Source organism: Coloeus monedula (genome assembly GCF_965178545.1).
Source record: "Coloeus monedula genome assembly, chromosome: 6".
NCBI classification, from domain to species: Eukaryota; Metazoa; Chordata; class Aves; order Passeriformes; family Corvidae; genus Coloeus; species Coloeus monedula.
Genome location: NC_138786.1, coordinates 55207308 through 55222144, shown reverse-complemented (window position 1 = coordinate 55222144; position 14837 = coordinate 55207308). Strand labels below are relative to the sequence as shown.

The 14837-nt window shown below is 41.1% G+C and overlaps 1 protein-coding gene across 1 annotated transcript; it reads left to right on the top strand.

The window, feature by feature from the left end:
- Window positions 1–185: 185 nt before the first annotated feature.
- Window positions 186–10985, top strand: XRCC3 (X-ray repair cross complementing 3; the record flags this gene model as incomplete). Its single annotated transcript, XM_082284548.1, has 8 exons — window positions 186–313; window positions 1136–1248; window positions 1594–1731; window positions 2637–2849; window positions 7404–7558; window positions 8392–8604; window positions 9658–9704; window positions 10763–10985. The coding sequence occupies exons 2-8, from the start codon at window positions 1194–1196 to the stop codon at window positions 10983–10985; spliced, it is 1044 nt and encodes a 347-aa protein (XP_082140674.1). The 5' UTR covers window positions 186–313; window positions 1136–1193.
- Between the last annotated feature and the right edge of the window lie 3852 nt (window positions 10986–14837).

The window sequence follows — 14837 nt, the reverse complement described above, 5'->3', positions numbered from 1 at the left end:
GAGTTTTGATTGGCTTGCGGCAGGCTAGCTGCTCGCTGATTGGCTGCGGCGGCGGCGGGGGATTCGTGACGGTGTGAGGGCACTGTGGCGGCCCTGCGCTCTGCCCGTCCGTGTGTCCGTCCGTGTGTCCGTCCGCGCCTCGCTCCCCCCGGCCGGTGCCGAGTCCGTGGGACACCCCTGGCTGCCCCGTGACCCTCTCCCGGTGTTTCGCTCTCCCCTGTGCCTCATCAGTGGAGCGGCTTCCTGTGAGCGGAGGGTGCGCAATGGTTTGGTGCCCTTCAGTCAAGGGTCGTCGTAATCATGATTGATTTCAGTAAGTTTCGGCTTCTAAACTTATTCAGAATGTTGCTTTAAGTGGGTGTTGCTCAAAAGTAACTGTTGCCTCTCTTAGATGTAATCTTTCTTTAGTACCCATGACAGCCTCTCGTCTCCATGTTGGAAAAAAGGATTGTTCATAAAGTCATGTAATCTCGTATAACTCCTGGGTCTCTGCAGCAATCCTTCATAAAGTCTGTCAGACTAATGCTAAGAACCTCACAATACTCTTCTAGGCAGCCATAGTACTGAACTATTGTGTTTTGGACCAAAGCGTTAAAAGAGCTGTTTAATGTTGCTACAATAATCAAACAGATCGTAACGATTTAATACTAAATTTGCTTTTAGCTAGTAATTGTATATTTGACTGTCCAATGCGTGAGTAATTCTGGGCCATCCCAAATTGCTCGTGTGTGAGATTTTTTTCTGTTTGAAAAAGAAAGCCTCGTGTGAAGACTGACAGGTTAGAAATGACTGTCCAGCTTACTTGTGAGCTGCAGTCCAGAGCAAAAGCACTGTGCAGAGTTAGAGCCCATTAAAATTACCTGTAGTTCTTACCTACTAGAGGGGGAGGGTCCCCTCCCTCAGCCTGCTGGCCACACTCTTCCCATAATAAAATAATATCAATATATAAAATACTACTACTAGTAGTGAAAACAACAACAACGATAATAGTAATAATAATATAATCCCAGAATAATTATTACTTCTCTAAGATAACTGATAAATATATTGTTAAAAATGGAAAAAAAAAAAAGTCCTGGAAGCTTTTGACACTGATTTATGCCTATTTTCTTCTTGTCTGTGTCTGTCATAAAAGCCACTTTAATCACAGATAATTACAGGATGTGCTGCTTGTTGCTGTGCTGTGTTAGGAGATGGATTGGGACCAGTTTGATTTGAACCCTAAAACAATTGCTGCCCTGAAAAAAGGTAACTTAATTTGCCAGTGTCTCACTAACAGATCTGTCACCACAGTGAAATTGTGTTTGTGGGTATAAGCATGCAGATGGACACTAACATTTTAGAACTGCAATTAAATATTTCATAAAGAAGATTTTTGAGTAATTAGAAGTGTTGGGTTTTGCCCATGCTTCAATAACCATTTTCCAATTTTATAGCTTGTGTTGGTACATTCAAGGTGAATGTTGCCTTCCCACCTTACAAGAATGCAGCATAGATAAACCTCAAGTAAATGAGAGTTAGAAATTGGGAAAACTTTTCTGTGTAAGACTGTAATCCAGCTAAAAGTATTTTTAAAAATTCTTCTTATTCCAGCTGATATAAAATCAGTAAAAGAGATTTTAAACCTCTCTGGAGCAGACTTGCAGAGGCTGATGAAGCTCTCCAGTGCAGACATCCAGTGCCTGCTGAAAACAGTCTCTCGCATGCTGAGGGAGAACAGCATGCTCACAGGTAATGCAGTGAGGGCATAAAAAGTCTTCTATCTAAAACTCAAAATTACTGTCACTGGGAGAAAATACAGTTCTGGCTCCTCAATGACACGGTAAGATGGGTTTAAAATGAAAATGCAAGTGTTTTTATTACACTGCAGTGTATTATTTAACTATACTGAGGACAGCTTCCCTGACACCTGGGGGTAAACGGAAGGGGGTGGGTGTCATTTTTCAGGATCAAGCCTACTTGAAACAGGACAAAATGATTCTCCAGTCTGAAAAACTTAATTTCAGGAACAAAATATTTCCTTTTTCTTTCACACTTTCTTCCTCTCTCTCTATTTTCCTTTTGTACTAAGACTAGTTGAAAATTTTGTATCATATATTAAAAGCCTTATAAATGGATTTGTCATAAACGCCTCATTCCAAACCAAGCAGCACCTAACAGCTCCTCCTGTACAAATTCTTAATGACAACTCTGTACTTAAAATCTATTTTCTTGTGATTGCATGTGTCTTCAGGCTTTGACCAGATGCCTGCTATGCTGTTTTATACTCGGCTATAGCTTTCCATTTCCATAATTGCTGTGCTTGAACCTTGCTGTCAAAGTTTTCTCAGAGTTAACTTTCCACAGGGTCACCTTAGAGGCAGAGAAACGAAAAAAGTTTGAGAGGAGGAAAGAAATCAGTGTAAATTATCAATCTTTGAACAGACATTCAGCAGTAGGTCTTGTGGGGAGAGGGAGGTGGGGAAGATCAGGCTGAATCAGGGAATTTTTCCATCAACAAAGCAAGCATCCTTGTATAAACCTTGTATACAGCATCTATTTTGTATCATTGTGTGTTAGAAAAATAATAAATGGAACTATTTTTTTCTTTTTTCTTTTCCTTTTTAATCATTAAAAAACACTCCAAAACCCTGCAGCACTTCAGCTCTACCAAGATAAAGATCATCTCACCTCCCAACACCAGAAGCTGAGCCTGGGATGTTCAGTGCTAAACAACTTATTAAGAGGTGGCATTCCTTTGGTGGGAATCACGGAGCTTTCTGGGGAAAGTTCTGCTGGGAAGACTCAGATCAGTTTACAGCTGTGCCTGTGTGTGCAGTATCCTTACAAGTACGGTGGATTAGAGTCCGGTAAGTGCTGAACTGTAACTGTGGATTCATTTCCCATTTGGGGGAGTGTACTGTCTTTAGGAACATCCTTAAAGCAGGTGCACGTGTTCAGTGCCTGTCTTAACTTCAGTTGGAAGCCAGTTACTGAGAAATGTGTCTTTACAGAGACAAAAGCTTGCTGTGCACGTCCTGCAGCACAGCATAACTTAATTCAGAATTCCTGTTGGCTGTTGTTTGCCTGCTTGCCACTCTGGGTTAAGCACACTCAAACAATGTAAGAAAAGTGTTGCTGTCATAAGAGCTCATTGACTCCTCAGGTAACCACCTCAGCAAAACAGCTCCCCAGATAACTTTGCACAAACATCTTGGGTATATGGTATATATTCCCTACCTGGGGATTTCAAATTTCAAAGATTATTTGTTTTGATAACAATAATTGTATTGATTTACAGAGTAAAATTGATGGAAATGTAATTGAAGAAAGGTAACATTGGTTTTTTTTTTTTATCCTGTGATTTTCCAGGGTTTGCCGAAGTATACAGGTTTATTCTTTGCTTTGAGTATTCTTTTTTTACCCTTCTATCACATTAATCTAACTCCTAATTTTTTTTTTTTTTTTGACTATTCTATGCTGCTGTAGAAAGGGAGGAAACCTGTGTCACTTCTGAATTCTGGTAGTCTGCCTTAGGTGTGTTTTGCCTGTCAACTTGCTGTTCCTTCCACACAGCACTGGCTTTATCTGGAAGCTCAGTGGTTTGTTGTGGGGAAACGTACTAATTTCTTGACCTATATCCACCCATGTGGAAAAACCGTGGACTGCACAAATGAAGATCTTGCTTAAAGGGCTATGAGTAGCCTGTGGCTTACATTATGTCATTAATCAGAGCAGAAGCAATTACATTATTTTCTATTCCATTGTGTGTTGCTGCTAACTGCTGCAGGTAGTTTGAATGCAAATACATTTTTATCCATCCTCTAGCACTTCTCCCTGTTTATGTTGAAATCAAGGAACAAACCAGAACAAGGTACAGAAGAAGGTGCCCAGCACCCTAATGGCACTCTCATATTGAGCCTCTGGTAAGAAATACAGCAATTAAAGCTTAGGTTAACTGTGAGGAGTTTCATCCTTTAGGAAGCTTGAGGAGAACAGCAATGCTCAGAAACTCTCACAGAACTCTGGGACTACCAGTGGAAGATTAATCTCACTGCTAAGACTTTGCTACTGATATAAAATTATGGTGCATTGTATTTTTTGACTGCTTAGAAACTTCCCTTCTCATAAGTGGTGATGTTGAAATACATTTCTTTAAACATTTATTTCATTAAATTTAGTGCTAGTCTTGTTTGTAACTGTCAGTGCAAGGAGGTTGGCAGCAAAGCAATCCTGAAATTAATCAAAGACCTCCTTTGCCTCCAGGATATCTTTCTGCTGTTCTAGGGATGTCAGTTGTGTTCAGTTGTGTGTTGGCTGAATTTATTTTATATGCCCATATTCATAAGCAATACATGAATATAATGTGACAAATTAATATCCATTTTAGAATTCTAAGTTAGGAAACAATGTTTGCTACTGATTCTTGGTAACAAACTGGTTTGGTGCATGACAGATTATGATCATAGGAATCAAAATTTGTCCTTTTTGAGGTTGAGGGGTTTTAGTGGGTTTTATTCTTGTTTGGTTGATTTTTTGGTGGTATTTTTTTGTCAACAACCAGCATAACACATTTATTGGCCTGAAAGACAGATTTGAGGAAATGCTGATTTTTTTTTTTTTTTTGGACCTGTGACTGTTTTCAGCATCTTGAATGTTGCAATAACTCTGGATCAAAATACAATTATTTAATGCATGGAGCATTGATCTATCTAGAAATGCAAATCTGCTTCTGAAAGAACCCCAGTGACTATGAAATCTGAAGTAGCAGACATTCCATCCTTTTTAAGTAAGCCAAGGAGAAGACAAGGGATGTCCTGCTTAAGGCAGGTCTGGTTTTTAGAAAGCAGATGATTTCTCTGGGAGCCCAAAATTCATGGTCAAGAAATCCCTCGCTATTAGCATTAAAGCAACATGTGCAAAAGGCAGTCAGCTTGAATAAGAATGGTAGCTGAGAAGGCCAGTGTTTTACTTTAGGAACTGTTGTCTCAACACAAGTTAGCACAGCTTTTTTTAGCAAGAAATTCAGAAACCACGTGGGCTTAAGGAAGCAGCGTATCTTAGTGGGTTGACTTTATTTTCTGTTTGTTTACTTGGGTTTGAATTTGCACCGTTATGCTTTTCAGTTTTGTGGTGTAATTGTTGTACTGTGTGACTGCCTTGTTTCAGTGAGTGTTTGTGCTGGGTATACCTCATGTCAGATTTGTGCTTAGAAGTTTTTCTTGACTTACTGGCATTTGAGAAATCGTGAAACTGAATGTTTGATAGGACTGCCCTTAGTAAAGATACTCACCTGCCTGTCTGATACTCAGCTGTCACTGTTGAGTTGGAAAGTGATATGAAAATTAGTCCAATTAGGAGAAATGAACCTAGGGAAATAGTCAAGAAAATTAAGGTTCACCTAATTACCTGTTTGGTAATTAGCTATTTTTAAAACCTTAAACAATTAAGCAATTTAATTAATAGTTTACTGTGTTTTCCTTGCCTGAGCTTCATACAGGTTTGGATAGTATTCCACAAGCTGCTGATGTCATTGTAAACTTAATGGATTTGGAAACCTGTGGAGTCATTTTCTCTTTTCTTTTTTTTTTTTTTTTTTATTTTCTTCCTTTGCTGATGGAAATTTCTTTATGTGCTCATTTATGTCTACAAGTATTGTGTATGACTTAAGTAATTGCAATTACCAGAGACAGCATTTATGCCCATAGTTTAAAATTCACAATTCTATCCACTCATTCTAGGAAGAATGTGGGATAAGAATAGAAAACATTTGTGGTTCAAATTTGTGGTTTCTTGTATGTTGTAGTTCAGTGTTCACGGTCAGATCATGACTGCTCTGATCACTAATGCTTTATTGTAGTCCTTTTTCTGTGTCAAATGAAAACTGCAAACAGCCCTCACTCAGATCCCTCTTACAGCAGTATATACATAATGCAGTTGGGGAATTAAGAATGGAGACCAAATTCTAGTGTTAAATGCTATTGGCTGCCAAGGCCAAGGAAAGTGAAAAGGAGCCAGAGTATAATTTGTACCTGTTATTAAGTACAATGGAAATAGAAATTCTAGAAACATTTCAGTACCTCCTATGAATGATGATGTATTTTTCCAATCTGTTAATAATTGGGGAAAGTCTTTAATTTTCACCTGTCAAAGACCATTGTTTTAATTAGTGGGCATAGGTACGTTTTTTTGCATTACCTGATAGGTATGAAGGGTGTTCACATGTGAATTTACAGTGTGTTGGGGAGAGCTAACATGAAGATGCAATTTCAGTCCTAAAATACATTGGGCTTAGACCCCTCTTTGTCTCATATGGAAGATTTTCAGGATTCAATACCCTGTCTTATACAGGTGTCCATCAAGCAAAATATTTTTATTAATATAATAACCATTAATTTTTACTTGATCTAGTTCTGAGATATTTCCATTTCCACTTGGATATAGTTTCATATTTTTTTCAGTGGAGTGTGTAGAGGATTTGGAAGTTGTATCTAGAAATGGGATTCCCTGGAGAGCTAACTCTGGGATGGATCAATGGGGTGGAAATGTTCAGGGAGTCTCGTATTGCCAAACACAACATCTGCCAAGCTGTGTTAGCAGCCTCAGCCACTTTGTGAGTGGGTTCAATCCTTAGATGCAGCCCTGTATGTCTTAGCTGTTAATTCTGGTCAGTTGTGCAATAACAGTAACACTTTTTTAATAAAGAAAATATTGCTTGTATTTGTGCTTTTTTTTCCCAACATCTTTGATGCTTATGGGTAATTTTCTCTGTAGTAACTTGTTAACCAGGAACCACAGTGAAAATCTACAGACATCACTCACAGTAATATGATTGAAATATAATGTTTATCTAATTACCATTTTCAGGAAGAGTTAGTTGGAATGAGGTTGGATGAGCGATCCTCTTAAAACTGGTGTAGAAATTGTGGTGATCAGTATCCTTCCATATGTAAATTTAAAACCAAGAAGCTTGAAAACACTGAGTGACATGAATCAAATACTAGCACTGGTTTTGGCTGGCATAGCTAATATATTTCATAGTGCTGTGTTTTGGATTTCAGACTGAACCAGGCAGACTGTGCAGGGTCACTGTATTTGTGGGTTGGATAAACTGTGATACTTCTGATCCCCAAGGGCAGGTTGTTGGGTGTTCCACAGCTGTGCACAGTGAGTGTCACCCAGTGGAGAGTACAAAATCCAGTTTTCCCAGATGGTGCTGAAAAAGGGACCAGGCAACTGCAGGAAAGTCACAGGAGTGGAGTTTTTGTTCATCATTGATTCAATGTGGTTGCAAAAAAAAAAAAAAACAAACCAACATGAATTTCCAGGTCCATATGTGTAGCTTTTGATGCAGTTTGTGTGCTGTTAAGAAAACTGTGTGTGTAAGAACCCTGTTGTAACCACAGTGGTTTCCTTGGCTGCAGGAGCTGTCTACATTTGTACAGAAGATGTGTTCCCAAGCAAACGCTTGCAGCAGCTCATAGATCAACAGCATAAGCTGCGTGCAGATGTTCCAGCTGAAGTCATACAGAAGATCAGATTTGGAAACAGTATTTTTGTTGAGCGGGCAGCAGACCTGGTAAGTAACAGCACAAAGTAAGAATGTTTCTAAGACTCTTGATCAATATGGATTTGAGGCAGTATTTTACTGTTAAGGGGTCATTAGTGGAAGAGCAACACAGTCTGTAACTTGTTTGGAATATTTAATGATAGTCTTGTGTCCTGAGCATTTCAGTGAGAACCACTCCTTCCCCAGGCAGGCTGAGAAAGTTGGGGCTGCTCAGCCTGGAGAAGAAAAGGTTGTGTGGGGACCTCATAGGAGCCTTCCAGTGTCTGAAGAGGCTACAGGGAAGCTGGAAAGGGACTCTCTGTCCAGAACTGTAGACAGGGCAACGGTACAAATTGAAAGAGGGAAATTTAGATTAGATATTAGAAATTCTTTACTGGGACTGTGCTGAGATACTGTAACAGGTTGCTCAGAGAAGCTGTGGCTGCCCCATCCCTGGCGTTGTTCAAGGCCAGGCTGGATGTGGCTCTGAGCCATGTGGTCTGGTGGGAGGTGTCCCTGCCCATGGCAGGGGGGTTGGGACTGGATGATTTTTGAGGTCCATTCCAACCCCTTAACATTCTATCACTCTACAAAAACAGGAACAGTTTAGAAGTACTATACCCTTGAGATTTTGAAGTATCAGTAAAGTCAGAGCTGCAGGTAAATGCAGGTTGGCAGTTTGGTCTCTTCAGTTTTCTCCTCAATAAAACCACCAGACGTGGTTACTGGTGAGAGAGATCCACGAGCTGCCTTCACGACTGGAAACTCCTTGAACTCTTGTTGCAGTGGTGATTGCTGTAGTTCGCTCTGCTGATGTCCCAGCAGGGCTCTTTGCCCTGTGTCACTCTGTGTGTGTGTGGCAGGACACCTTCCAGCAGTGCATCACGAGGAGGCTGTCCCTGCTGCTGGCTCGGGGCATGGTGCGGCTCGTGGTCATCGACTCCCTGGCCGCCCTGTTCCGCTGCGAGTTCGGCCCTTCCGAGTCTGCACTGAAGGCTCGGTATTTGCAGACCTTCGGGGCACAGCTTCACAGCTTGAGCACTAGGTTCAGAACTCCCATCATGTGCATTAATCAGGTATGATATCAAATTGCTGCTTATTCTATAGGGACTGTTTAATGAATGGCTGGAGGGTGATGGTGCAATCTGTAAATGCAGATTTCATGGTGGTCTGTTTACCACTGTCAGCTGACTATTGATGACTGATGGAAATTGAAGCTTCCTTAAACTGATGTACTTCAGTAAATGTTAACTACTCAAAGTTTATTATTTAAAATTGTATAGTTAGTTTGTTAATGTTCTCAAAATTGTCCACTAAAGCTAACAAAAATAGGTATGTATAGCAACTGCCCAAAGCATCAAACCAAAATAAGAGTTCTTTCTTATCACTGGCTTCAAATGCCATTGCCAGCAGGACTGCTCTGGGAACTCTGCAGGCACAGTTACATTTCAGGAGACAGTGAAGCACCAGGGACTTTGCTGCATTTCTGTGCTCAGCATTTTTGTGTAACTGCTGAGATTGCTGAGGCACTAAAGTGCATGTACTGACTTGAGCTGGACCAAAACAGAGTCACAGTGATACTGGTCAAAAAGAGTGTTCTTTTGAGGAAACAAGGCAAGACACTGCTCTTAGTCCACTCACAAATTGAAGGAGCATATAAGTGCCAGAGTTGAGGCATTCACACTCCCAAATGTGGCCTTGGGAAGGGCTAAGTCAATGTGCAGGCAGGCCACTGGGAAACTTCAAAGGTAATGAAGTCGTTGAGAACAGGGCACCTTTGGGAGATCTGGGCTTTTGTACTTTTTATCTCCAGCTACAGCACTGGAACAGTTTTGTGGTTGTGGGGGTTTTATTTGTTTTCTTTTTTTTCTTAACAAATTAAGCATCTAGAAGTAGTTTAATTAATGTAAGCTGTAGCTTGCTGAATAGTTCTAACACTGTAAACATCAGCTTGTAATTTGCAACTCCATTTTAGTTTGCCTTGAAAGAATAAGTGTTTTCTAACTTGGCTTAATATATGATCTGATAACTTGGATTTTCTTGCCTTGGTTGCTTTCCCTGCCCCCCCTGTTTGCTAAATACAAACACAGAACCCCAGGTCAGCTGCAAACCTTGTTTTTGTGCTTCAGGTGACGGATGCAGTGAGTGAGTTGGAAGCTGCTCAGTGCAGTTGCAGGTGAGTCATCCACACAGAGTGTGACAGTGTCAAACACAGCAGCACTGAACCACTTTGTCCTTTCTCACTCCAGTGTAAGCTACGAGATCATGTGAGAAGCAGTGGGGCATTTACCCAGCAGTGCTGGATTTGCTGGAGATCAGCACTAACTCGTGCTGTGAAGGGGAAGAAACTGTCATATACACTTACATTGTAATTCCTAATCACAAATTAGCAGGGAAATTTCCCTGGAGTTAATGGCTTGGGCACCTGCTTACACAAGAGTATTTTTCCATCTAATCTTTTCTCTGATATAACTGAGTGCACCTTCTGTCTGCTTAAAAAACACAGCAACCAAACCTTAGCAGGTGGCTTTGTTAGTGAGCTAAGAAAAAACCCCAAAAAGTATGTTTTGACACCAATATATTAACAGGATTCAAATATATGTATTTGTTGTTTGAATCCTAACTATAACCTTGATTTACTACATAAGCTGGGTGCTACATAAATGGGTGTTTGTGAGAAGTTCACTGTGTCCTTCAGATTCTGAAACTCACACAGAACAAGGATATGGTTCAATTATTATTTTTTGCCTGGTTATCTTGTAGTTCTTTTACTGGAGAAATTGCACTTTTTCCAGGAAAAGAAAATTGTTTAAACATTGGGTTGAAAGTCACACATACAGTGTTCTTTTTACCCAACACTTCTAAATACACCTGCAAATGGAATCCAAGGCCAGCAGTTACACACTTCAAATATTAAAAGTTCAACCATTTTTCTCTTGTGGTTTTCCTGTTGCAAGAGGGGCCTGTCCAGATGGAAGTAGGTATTCCCCATGGCTGTAGTTGAAAGAATGACACTTACTCTGTATAGAAGCACTTCTTCTCCAGCTGTTTCCTCGCCACAGGGAGAACCTAGGTTTTGTGAGTAAATCCTGTCACCTCTGTCTTCAAAGACCTGTAGTTTTCAATACATGTTAGAGAAATGGTAAATTATGTCTTCTAGTGCCATTTTGTTACAACAGAAGGTATTTCATATGAAATCCAGGCATGCAGAAATGTGTAATACTTTCTTTATAGGGCAGTGGGTAACAGAGTCACTCCAGCACTTGGAATAACCTGGTCCAATCAGCTGCTGATGAGACTGATGGTCAGCCGGGTCTCCCTGCCTGGACACTCATCTGGAGTAGCATCACACTGCACTGGAAGCATGAGGACTTTAAGTGTAGTTTTTGCTCCTCATCTCCCTCCATCCTTTTGCTACTATACAGTACAGCTGGAAGGTGTAAAAGGAATAAAATAACTCTTTTGCATTAATAAAGCATCTTGCTCCACAATTGTATCAGAACTTTGCTTCAGGAAGAATTACTGGTAAAATGCAATTCTTCCTAGAGGAAAGAAATGGCTGGTGAAGTATATGAACAATGGTATGACTAGATTTAGCCTTGTCTACATTGTGAAAGAAGATCTTTTTACACTTGGATATTCAGCTTCTCCTTGTGGGATCAGTGTCCTGAAGGTTCTGAAGGAGAGAGAAGCTGTGGGCAGGTGGAGGCTGCACAGTGGAGTGGGATGTTGCAATCCCCATCATGGGGAAGACCTGATGTCTAATTTTATTTTAATAACATGTTAGTCTAGAAACACCATTTACTGTAGTTTTGTACCCTCTCTGTTTCCCCACCCAATGGGACTCGAAATTCAACCAGTTAATGTTTCCTGCCAGTGAGTCTGGGTCTCATGCTGCCAATTAAGGACAGCCATTCTCTGTAACAAAGCAGCTGTCCTATTTTAAAACCACTTAAGATTTTCAAGAAAGGAATACCATAAAGGTACTTGATTTTAACATCTTACTGTAGGAATTAAAATTGTACTTTTGTACTAGATGGAGATATCTGGCTTCATAGCACTCTTAAAAAATTTTTAATGGTTTGATGCCATTCGTTTCCTGCTTTCCAGTCCCTTCCCTTCATAGTGCAGGCCTCTTTAGCCTCTTTCATTTGAAAGACAGCAAACCACATCCCCCATCCCCTTGTTCTGACTGCTGATTGCTGAAGCTGTGTAGCCTCAGGGCAAGGTCTCTCTGCGTTCTTCCTGATGCTCTGCCCTGTGCTGGGTTTTGCTGGATCAGCATTCTTCATGGGCATCTGGATTGCTGCCTCTCATGTCCTCTGTCCCTACTGCTGGGCTCTCAGCTCAGCCACGGTCCTGAAGGACACCTTCAGCTCTTTTCATCCATTCAGATGCTATTGCCCTTCTCAGGTGATTTTTGTTGTTTAGGTAGAGCTTCACATGGGTTTTCTTCCTGTCTTTGTGCTGTTTGTCACATTTTTCTGCTGTCCTCAGCCCACTGCCATGACATCCACTCTGGCCTCCTATGGCTGAATTTTTGCATTGCTCTATTCTATGTAAAAGCAAGCCAGGTGAAGTTACACTTTCCAAAGGCCTCTGTTCGGTGGCTGCCTGCGCTCATCAGTGAGTGATGCTCGTTCACACACCCGTCAAGCTTTCAGGTTTCCCCTCCTTCTGCTGCCTCCCCAGCTGGCCCAGACAAGAACTCCACGTGTTTCTGTGGAGTTCCATTGCTCAGGTCTGTCTTTTGGCCAAGGAACCCTGTGTTTGTGAAACAGCTGCATCCTCTGCCTTTCCCCAGTCACTCTCCTTCAGGACATTCACCCGTCTTTTCATGTGGAAGCGTGCAGCTGGGTAGCAGAAAGGGAAAGGTTTGGCTGGCTGTAAACTGCCTCAGCTGGAACTGTGGCAGAAGATTTCTCAAGGGACAACAGAGTATGACTCAAGGAAAAGAGACCCTGTGTGACTGCCTTGGGAAGTTCCAGAGGAGAAGAGGCACAGCTTGAAGCTGAAGGAAGGAGACTAAACAAGCAGAAAGGATGAGTTGCTCTCCATGCCTTCTGCAACCCCTTCAGATGTCATAGGGGACCTTGTGCAAATAGCACAAGTTGTGTTTAAACAAAAATAAATTTTTCTAAAATGTCTTAATTCCCTGTATTTGGAAATGACTGCACAGTGTTTTTTAATAAAATCCAAACAAGAAGCTTAGAAGCCTTTGTGTACTCTAAGTAAGTGCCCCAGGGCACTTACCCAGCTCAGAGGCAGGGCCACCTCCTTCTTCAAACCCTGACCTTCCATTCCTCCTCCCTAACTAATGCCAAATGGTAACACTCCAGTTCTTCTCTTCTATTCCTGGCCTGTGTATCTGAGCTGGAAAAGCAGCCAAGATAATGTTCATCCTGTTGTGCTAATTGGGAAAAAAGCAGCCATGGAGAGATGTAGCTGATGAATGGGAGTCATCAACCCCTATCTGGATATTCATTTACAGAAGAGCCTCATCCAATCCTGGGCTCCAATCCCAGGAGTTTGCCTCACTGTGCCCCATGTTCAGAACAGTGTGAAACATCTCCAGGCTCAGTCTGTAATATTTTGATCACTTTTTTGCAACTTGACTGCTTGCAGGAACAGCCCTAAATAGGTGTTAAAAGTCACAGATGGGTCTGTAATCAAAGTTCCAGTTTACCTGTTGAAAAACGCTTTTACCAACACTTAGAAGTAATATTTTACCTGCTCAAGTGTTCTGTCTTTGCCCCTGCTGGTTTGTTGGTTATTTCTCTCTCCAGCTGTGTCAGAGTACATTAGTTTGTCTCCTGGCTCATCAGCACACACAAACCTTAAAATCTCAAATCCAGCTGAGCCCCACTAGGCTCACAGCCAACACTCACTCCAGCTGCTGCCCTGTCCCTCAGTCCCACCCTCAGACAGCAGCCCAGGATGTCCATCTGACCCAAGTGCAGCTTTGGGGGCTGCAAGCCCTCACAGGAACCCAACACGGCACCTGTCTTTTGAAGCCTTGTGTCAAAAGTGTTGAACCATGGTTAAGTTTTAAAAAATGCAATTTTAGAACCTTCCCTTTATACAGTTTTATTGATCTTTGGATTTCACAACTGAGATTTTTTTCTATACAAGAAAAAAATTGAATCAGTTTTTACAAAGAAGATTTACAGTCTAGAATGTATTAAGTCTTTATCCTGCAAGACTACGTAAATATTTTTCTACACTTTGAAATGTTAAATGACACTTGAGAAACTTCAAACATTTTCAAATTAAACTACAAATCTGTGATTTGAAGAGGCCTTTTTCACCAGAAAGCTCAAAATAGGATTCTGGGATCGTTGCTTTGAAAAGGAGAACCAAATTAATTTCTACTGAGTAAAGCATTTATACAACTGACCTATTAACAAAACAGATGTAGTAACACACGCTGAACAACTTCATTAATTTCTTTTTCAAATCACAGTGCTTTGCTACTGTTACAGGTAACATTTCTGGAAGTTTATTTTCTGCAGTTTTATGGGTAAGATGGGTGAACTCAATGGGGTTTCAGACATAGCTGTGAGGAGCAGCTACTACTCATGGAAACCAAATGCAGCATCTGAAAGCCAATCTTGGAAGGGTTTTTTTTTTCTTTTAATCAAACATTAAAGTCATGATTCAGGGGCTGGGGGGGAGTGGGGAATGTGTGCTATGTGTTCTCCTCAAATAAACACTGACATTACAAATGATTTTCTGGTTTTGCTGTTGAGTTTTGGGTTTGTTTTTTAAACCAAGTCCTAGAAAACAGAAAATACCATTTCCAGTTGCATGGAACTGACCTGACTGAATGATCCTGTAACCCACTGCCACTAGAGTAAGATACTCCTACTACTCAGATTACAACTAAAGACTCAGTAGCTTTCCATGCTTGAACTGGGACAACAGTGTAAATACAGGGAGCCCAAGGATAGATCTGATGTTAAAAACACTTCACTGTGCTTGTTCTATGCCATACCCACATTTTAGTCTCTCTCTCCATTGTGTGTGCCAGCACAATGTAAGAGCAGCTTCAGCCTGTTGGATGGAGCTGGAACATTAGATGAACTTCCAGCTGTGGTTCCCTAAATATTTCTCACTTTCAAGCAGCTGTAACTAAGGAAGGTTTGCAACTTCTCTGTGAGCACAAGCACCCTCCCAGCTTGGGCCTTCTGACCTGTACCAGACCCCCACACTCTCTTTGGCTTCTTGCTTTGTTGATTCAGGCTTTTTTTTTTTTTTTAACTTCTGACCTTAACTATTCAATGTAATGGCACAACTGCGAATGGTTTTA